The following is an 8,633-nucleotide window of genomic DNA, read 5'->3' on the forward strand; positions in this document are numbered from 1 at the left end:
CCTCTTATCTAGCACCAATAGCCAGCACTGAGCTCCAGCTTAGCCCCAGCTGTCTGCCATAGGGATCGCTTTAGCAACGCTCCAGGGGGGATCTTTATCCTGGCTTATCCCGTGGGATGTGGCGGGGGGCTCCCGGCACGTATATCCCCACTTAGCAGGGGAAGAGCGTATAGGAAAAGCACTGGAGAAGAGGGAGGAGATGTTTGAGGTCATGCCAGGCGGGTTAAAACCTCTCATGATTTTAACAGGCGGCACTGGGGGCTTGGCGCATCAACAGACCAAATGCAGCTCCAAGGGAGATCCCAAAATACCAGAGATGTGGGACACCAGCCCCGGCTCCTGCCCGGCCACTGCCACGCGCTGTGGCCGTAGCCCACGCCAGCCCATCGCAGCTGGCCTTCCGTGGTGGTCCCACCTCAGAGCAAGCAGGGAAAGTTGTCCATAAGGCAATGACTCGAGCTGACACGATGATAAAACCTTCACTAAATACATGGGGAGGGCTGTGGGGTGGGATGGCAGGGGGGTGGCAGGGAGCTGTGTTATCATCCCTAGCAGAGGGCTTCACGTTGGCTTCAAACCCATCTCGGGACTCCTTTGGAGGGGTTTCGGCAGTCACCAGTCGCTGAGATTCCTCACCACAGGATGAAAAGGCCAGCACGATTCCATCAGTGGTCCAAAACCCCAGACACAGGCCCTGGGACCCTGCAAACCACAGCACCCCAGGGCACAGCTATCATCTCCGGTTCTCTGCAAACACAAGCAGGGGATGCTTCTTCTCCCGGCCACAGGGCTGCCAGCACCACCGGGACTGCTAGTACTCCCATTCTCCCTAGATCCAGCCCAATATCAGGGTGACGAGGTGATGATTCTATCCCTGAATCAGGGAGATGAGGGCAGGACATGCTGCTGCCTCAGTTTCCCCACGTGGGTCAGCACCCAGATGAGACAACGGGGTGACGGATCTGCCCAAAATGCCGAGAGCCGGGGAACCACAGCAAAACCCTGCAGCCCCCGAGGATGAAGCCCAACCTGGCTATTTCTCACCAGGCCACCAGCACAGTTGTCCCAACTACAGTTTCGTTTCAAGCCAGCATAAAGCCACCCCGCTCCCCCGAGCATCCGCAGATCCCCAGCCGAGGCTTCAGAGCCCCAAAACCTGGTGGTCCAGGGAAGAACCAGGCTCGTGCCCCATCTCCCCACCCGACCCGAGAACGGGCATCGCACCCATCCCTTTCCCTCCCTGCAGCACTCATCCCTGCCATGTTACACACCCACCCAAGCGGGGTCAGCACCTCCAAACGTCCTAAAAAAACAACAAAAAGGGGAAACGGAGGCCTCCACACCTCAACTCAGTCAGCCCCAACACAAGCCCTGCTCCACTCCACGCTTTCACACACCCAAGGGAAAAAACACCCAGTAATAAAGCACAAGTCGAAATTAGAAAATACAAGTGAGCCCCTCGTGGAAACCTCCAAAATGTTTCCCAGCAGCCAGAGCCTTGAAAATTGTTTTCGGCGACATAAAAGACAACAAGCTCTCCCTTCCCTCCAACGCGCCGACAGCCTCCGTATCCAGTCCCAGCTAATTGGAACTCAATTAAGTGAATAATTGTTACAAATGTAAAATTACCTTCCCCAGGCACATGGCGGTGAGACACCCTGGCTGTGGCCGCAGGGAAGGGAGGGACGTAGGGATGCGCCCAGCTCCCAGCTCTGCCCACGGCCGCAGCAGCGATGGGGCGACAGGGCTGGGAACCCCTGTGGTATCAAGGACCGCAACATTCAACCCAGGAGGTAAAACTGGTTCAGGCTTCCCAAAAATCAGCCCGGAGTAGGAATTGAGTGGGTGCTGGCCAGGAAAAGTGAATCAAGTCTTTCAGTGAGCAGCAGCATTGGCTTAGGAGTGGATTCTCTAGTGTCTAATACAGGGTTGTGCTCATACCTGGTGAGTACTGCTATATTCTCCTTTCTTTTAGATTCTTGACACTTCTCCCTCTCCAAAAGATCCAGCCCAGCTTCATCAGCAGAAGCAATAAAATAAGAAATGCTGGTGGGACTCAGCCCCAGGCCAGCACACAGCCTGTATTGCGGGGCCGGCAGCACTAAGCAAAAGGGAACCATCCCAGTGCCACGCCAGGCTGCGGTGCTGAGCTCTGCATTTCCCCCAGGAAATTATTAAAAGGGAGGGGAAAAAAAAGCAAGGAACCTAAAGGAATAAATAAATATGGCCTAAATGGGATGTGCCGTGCAGAGGCGCAGCCTGCCATAAATTCCTGGAGCAGGCAAGGCTTTTACGTGGCAGCTACTTTAGAGCAATTTCCACAAATCACGGCAAGGGACAGGCCGGGGGACAGGAGGAGAGGGCCTTTACGGAGGAAGAAGAAAAATGAAGAAATGAATTAAAAAGGGGGGAAAGAAAAGGATGAGGAAATGCCTGACCATGAATGTCCACAGGGATACCCAGGGGCTCCAAAAGAGGTGGGGGGGGGGGGGAGCAGCCCTGGGATAAAGCCGGCAGCCCCTGAGCCCCCAGCACACGCTGTGGTGGGTCCTGGGCTGGTTGCCCCCATGCTAGGTTCCTCCCATGCCGGGAGCTGGGAGCAGCCCCCCCAGTAGCAGGCGAGCACAGATGGTTTCCCCAAATAACCCCCTCCGGGAGCCAGGAGGAGGAGGACAGGCAGCAAGGGAGAGCCCTGAAGGGTGGCCTGGGGAAGCAAGGACAGGGACAGCAGCTCCCGAGGGAGAAGCCCCCAGCATCACGGTGTTGGGGTAGAGGCGATGCAGTGACACCCCCACCCCCCCCAAAGCCACATGTCCTGCTTGGACCCCCCCTGTCCCCTCTCTGTCCCTTCCCACTATAGCCAGGAGCAGACACATCCTCCCAGCACCCTCCAAAACTGAACACCAAATACGTCCCCCAGGCTGTGCCGAGTGACACATTTCAGACTGATTAGACACCGATTCATTTCCCCCCCGGTGACGTGTGTCAGGCTGCGTTTGGAGCCGGAGCGGGATTCGATTCCAGAGGCACCCAGGGAGCACAAGGAGCCACAGATAAATCCAGCCCCAGACCCCAGCAACCGGGGCTGGGGTCCAGCATCAGCCCCAAACCGCATCCCAGCAGCCCCAGAAGCAGAGCTGGGGACAGGCACTGGGCCAGGGACTTCACCAGTTCAGCACTTTGCCACTCAGCAAAGCAGGCACAGCATCAAACACACGCAGCTCGAATACATCCCCTTCCTTTTTTAATTTAGCTGGTACCCAGGGAGGAGCGCGTCCAGCAACCACACCTAGCCGGCAGCGGCGGGTATTGCATTTTCAACCTTATTTATCTTCCAGAGGGAAAAACGTAGCTTTTCCTTACAGAAAAATAAATTCAAAATCAATTCATTCTCAACTTTTGCTGGTCCTGGGGAAGAGCCCAGCCTCACCGAGCCCATTTAATCAGGGCAAAACCTGCCCCATTAACCCTTGCAGGAGACGGGAGGTGACAGCACCTGAGAGCAGGAGCAAAGCCACCCCAGCAGCATCCGCTTGGGCTTTTAGCAGAGCTATTGAAAAATCAAGGATGGCAAATATTGTCCAAGTGATGGGAAAATGCTCGCCAGCGGGAGTCGACGGCTTCATCAGAAGATTGCGAATTGCCTTGATTACGGTATCCTCCCAGGAGGCCAGACGAGCGAGCGAGGGGCTCAGCACCCAGCTGGCGGCGAAGGATGTGTGCCCAGTGGGGAGCAGCAACAGGTCAGGCAAGAGCTTTGGAAAAATGAAGGGACTGGTCCCCAGGAAAGCCACATCCCCCAAACCCAGGGGCATTTGGGGGAGAGGTGACAGTCCATAAATCCCCCAGCCCAGCTGGTGCCTCCCCTGGGGTGGGGATGGCTGGGCCACCATCAGACGTGGCTGGAGGACCCTGTTTCTCCCAATTTTCAGGGAAACGGTGACCTCCAACCTCCTCTCCCCTCGGCAAGGAGCACCAGGACCTGCCTCACTTCACACCATTGAACTATTTCGCTTTCTGGCATCGCATGCAGACAAACTCCCCGAGCGGGACTCTATCCCCAAAGGCACCGTCTGGGGTCCCCGGCCCCATCACAGCATGTCCCACTGCTGGAGCAGCCACCTCCCTCCCTCCCTGGGGAGCTGCTCGTTAGCAGAGCCGTGTATTTAATAATAAAAGACTCTGATTAGATTAGCAAGAGTGACCTTTTCCAGATGGATGGGATGCCCATACGGCGGCAGCGACAGGCGCCGCGCGGGAGGGGAACGCACCGGCAGCTCGCCGATTCCTCCACACGCCCATCGTGGGCTATTTTGGCCAGGCAATTGAAGGAGCCAAAAAAAAAAAAAAAAAAAAAAATCAGGTTATGCCACGTAAACACCCCTTCCCTCACCCATCATCTCACTGCACCTCCCAGGATGAGGCCACATCCTGCTGCCCACCTCCCTGTTAGAGCTTGGGGGCTACGGGAGGGGATGGAACCGGGACGTGCCGGTGCAATGTTAGGGATGTTCTGCAGGGACCCCCAGCTGGGTTGGGTTTTCCTTTCCTCCTCTTTTCAGGATGCAGAGAAGCTGGGCGAGGAGGCACCTAAGCAGCCAGTCATGGTGGGGTTAATTAAATAGTAGCACTTAAAAAACCAAACAACAACAAAAAAAGCCAGGTTTCTAAAAATTGCTGAGCAATCCCCAGCCAGGGGGTTGCTGCCACCCAATACCCTGCCTCAGTTTCCCCCAGCGATACAGCAGGGCTGAGCCCGGGGTGCAGCATCGTGCACACACAGACACACACACACACACAAAAGGACAGTTCTGGCCGAAGGTATCGAGGCACCTAACGCGTCTTGAAATCCCCAGGGCCAAACCCTGTGACTGATGCTTACCAAAATCATCGCTCAGAGGATTTCCATCATGCCACTGATAGCATCCCTCATCCTTTTCTCTTTCCTCAACAACACCAAGAGGACAAAAAGGGGAGAAGAAAAGCCAATTTCCTGGTCGGGTGTCCAATGTCGCACCCCCACGTCCCAGCACAAGCATCCTGCTGGGATTTAAGGTAGCAGGGTTAGGGGGAGATGGAGTGGGCCCTTGGGTGACCCCCTTTTCTGCGGCACCAAAGGTAAAACTTGTGCCAGGTTTAACCCAGCTCAGAGGCCAGATCCTGCCCTCTCACCTGCCTCCCAAGGCAGGGAAAGGTCGTATTGCCCCTTCTCTGGACCTGGCTGGAGCTCAGGGTGCTCGGCCGCTCTGACCCCATCGGCACGGCCGGGATGGGGGCTGTTAAGTGAGCAAACGCCGGGTGTACGTTCCCGGTTTGGGCGTTAAATGAGCAAAAGCCGGGTGTACGTTCCCAGTTTGGCAGCGAGTTATTGTACATCTCCACCTGCTGGTCTGAAAATCCTGGAGCCTGGAGATGCTCTAAGCCAAAACGGGGATGGGGGGTGGTCCGTATCCTCCCCCCCCCTCCACCAGGGTTGGGGTGCACTGGCTGGAGCCCCCCACCAGGGACGGAGCCATGGGCCACAGCATCGTCCTTCACCCCCAGCCCCACGCCTGGGACTGGCCCAAGGTGGGAACAAGCGGTGGGAGATACGGGAGACCGGCATGGCCCCATCCCCAGTGGCAGCGGGATGGAGGCGTCGGGGCTGTAGGATCCAGCGCAGGACCCCAAGCCTGCCTTGCGTGCCGGGACAGATGCTGAATAACCCCAAAACCCCTGGATCACTGCCTCTGGGGGAGTGCTGCCACTGGGAGAGGGGAAACTGAGGCACGCTGCGGGTACGAGGCTCAGCAGGCAGCAGAGAGAAGACGCAGGAGTCCAGGCTCAACCCCACGGACGCCACAAGTTATTTTACAAACCGGTGGGTGAATCCCCCCTGTGCCACATCCCGACAGGTCCCTCGCGGCTTCGCAGCACGACCGCACCGAGCACACACCATCGGCACCCCCACCGTGCCGCAGCCTCGCCTCGGGGTCCGTCCGTCCCTCCTGCAAGCTCTGGGGCCACCCCAGGGCCATCCCACCCCAGAGGTGCCAAAAAATCCCTTTCTGGAAGCAGCTGATCCGGGGCCAGCAGCCAAGCGGCTCCCAGTGCCGGCGGAGAGCGCAGCGGGGGCGAAGCTGGCGTCGAGGGTTGCTCTTAAATAAAAAACAAGGGAAAAGGGAATAAAATATCCCAGGCAGGAGAGCAGCGTGCTGCTTCACCGCCAGTTGACCCCCACCACCAGCCCGAGCCATTTGTGAGAAAGGCTGGAAGAATTAGGAGCTCTCAGCCTCTTTTTCCTGCTCCCTCCGAGACCTTTATTTGTCCAGGAAAGGCCGAAGCGGCAGCGAGGGCAGCTGCGCATCCTGAAAAGAGCCTAAAAACTCCTGGCAGAGGCTTCTCTCTCCGCCGGCACAGGCATCCTCCCGCGGCAGCATGGCGAGACCCGGCCCTGCAGCCGGCACAGGCCACCCTCGCCCGCTTCACGCTGGCATCGCCGCCACGGGGACCCCCCCACCCATCGCATCCCCCAGCCCAGGGGCCAGATTTTGTCCCGGTATAAACCAGAGGCCTGACCCACAGGGTTGTTGGTGTCCCAGCAGCAACGGGGCGGGGGGGGGCTTAGAAATGGCCAGGAGGGGATGGAGAGCAGGGGGCCACATCCAGCCCCTGGTACCAGAGGCGATTCCTGATGGATCACTCGCACGGAGATGTTTCCCATCACCTGCTAGCAAAGCCGACAGCCGCCTTCGGCAGCGCACCCGCCGTGGGGAACCACCGACCCAGACGGTTGAATCTCATCCAGGCAAATTGAGAAGCGGAAGAAATCGAGATCGTGCTTCCCCGCCGGCTGCCAGAGCCCTGCCTGCAAACCCCCTGAACCTGCCGGTCCCAAAGAGGAGAGCTCTGCCCAGCAAACCCTGCCTGGGCAGCTCCCCAAGAAGCACCCGGTCTCGGGGTACAGGGGGGCAGCATCTGCCACCCCAAAGGATGCTACGTAAAGTTGCGATGCTCGCCAACCTGAAGCATCTCCGCTCCTGCTCCTCTGTTGGGGTCAGAGTTTTTTAAGGGGGGAAACCCCCTGCCAGCTCCCCGCAATACTCCCAACATCCCCCCCTCCTCCTTATTTCACCATTGTGGGTGAGCAGCTCCCCAAAGAGCCTCGGGGGGGGCTGCGGATGCCCGAAAAAGCCCTGCCTGAGCCCCAGAAGTGTCTCGGCCATGGGCTGCCAGTGCGAAATGGAGCTGGGCACGGTCCAGAGACCCCCGCCGGTACCCGGGGGGATCTCGTTTGAGCTGGGCAGCACAGCCCCCAGGACACGCCAAGCCCACAGCCAGAGCCGGGCTGGCAGGAGGGGTCTGAGTGGTTCCCCCCAAACTGCCAGCAGCCCCCCATTTTCTGCTTGGCCAAGCTGGCTGCCAGGGAAAGCCGCTTTAGCTGGAGCATCCGTGGGGCTTGGTTTTACACAGAAACCATCCGAAAAAAACCATCCACGGAAACCAGCCCCGTATCCCCTGGGATGCGTGACCCCTCTTTGGCCTCGCTCGCCAAAAAAAGCCCCCGGTCGCAGGTGCCGGTGTCCCCAGGGCTGTCACCGGGGCAGGCCGGGATGTCACCACAGCTCGGCCATGGCACAGCAGTGATTTGGATGCAACTCAGGGCAAGGGAGCGCAGGCAGCGGGGAGCCCCCCCCTTGCCCAGGCCACAGGCGGGGCGGGGGGCAGCACCACCAGCCCCAAACCCCTTGCCCTAAAACCCATGGAGGGGGGGGAAAATCCAAAACAGAGGGATGGCAGGGGCTGCACCCCCATCCCCACACCCCAAAATCATACCACCTCGGCAGCGCTTGCCCTGTTAACTCGGCGCAGGCTGGGAAAGTGCCTGGGTGCGGGTCTGGGGGATAAGCGAGTGGATAATAGCGGATAAAGCCCCTGATCCTCCTGCTAAAGCAGCTCTGCATTAAGGAGACAAGGGGAGGGGGGGGCAAAGCCCCCCCTCGCCCCATTTACCCCCCCCCCGCCATCCTGCTCCCTACCCAGGGAAACAGCCCGCCGCAAGCGCTCGCAAAACACAAGCTGTCATTTCATTAAGCCAGGAATAAACTCTAATCTTTACCCATTTCGCTAGGGGGGGGGGGCACAGAGAACCAGGGGAGGTGGCAGCTGAGATTGGAGGGGGGGTCCCAGCCGGGTACAGAAGGGCAGGGGCTACCCCTGGGGGGGGCAGATGGGGCTGGATGGGGGAGATGGGTGCAAACACCCCCCCCCCCCCGTATTGCAGACACACACATAATAGATATATTCCGGCCCCCCCCCGGTGCCAGCAGCACTTACCGGGGAGCAGCAGGGAGCAGAGACAGCAGAGCAGGGTGGCCGGCCCAGGGTGCATCTTCTCCGGAGAGGCCATTGCAAGGTGGGGGGCAACCAGAAAGCTGGGGGGGGGGGGGGGGCGGCTGGGCCCCGAGCCACCCCCGTGGCAAAAAAAAAATTAAAAAAAAAAAAAAAAAAAAGGAATCCAAACCAAGCACCAAAAAAACCCGCAGAAATCCCCTAAATCCAACCACGTGCGAGCCGGGAGCAGCAGCCAACGGCGGAATTTGGGGAGGGGGGGGGGGGGGACCCGGCTCAGATTAGAGGGGGGGGCTCGGGTT

General features: G+C 58.8%; 1 protein-coding gene across 1 annotated transcript in view; it reads right to left on the minus strand.

The window, feature by feature from the left end:
• The window catches only part of TMEM132E (transmembrane protein 132E), a 28,104-nt gene extending 19,693 nt beyond the window's left edge, over window positions 1–8,411 (minus strand). The window contains exon 1 of the mRNA XM_075032568.1: window positions 8,317–8,411. Within this exon, the coding sequence (XP_074888669.1) occupies window positions 8,317–8,389 (73 nt within the window). The 5' untranslated portion in view covers window positions 8,390–8,411. The remainder of the gene's footprint in view (window positions 1–8,316) is intronic.
• Window positions 8,412–8,633: the final 222 nt, after the last annotated feature.

This window comes from Buteo buteo, chromosome 7 (assembly GCF_964188355.1).
Source record: "Buteo buteo chromosome 7, bButBut1.hap1.1, whole genome shotgun sequence".
NCBI classification, from domain to species: Eukaryota; Metazoa; Chordata; class Aves; order Accipitriformes; family Accipitridae; genus Buteo; species Buteo buteo.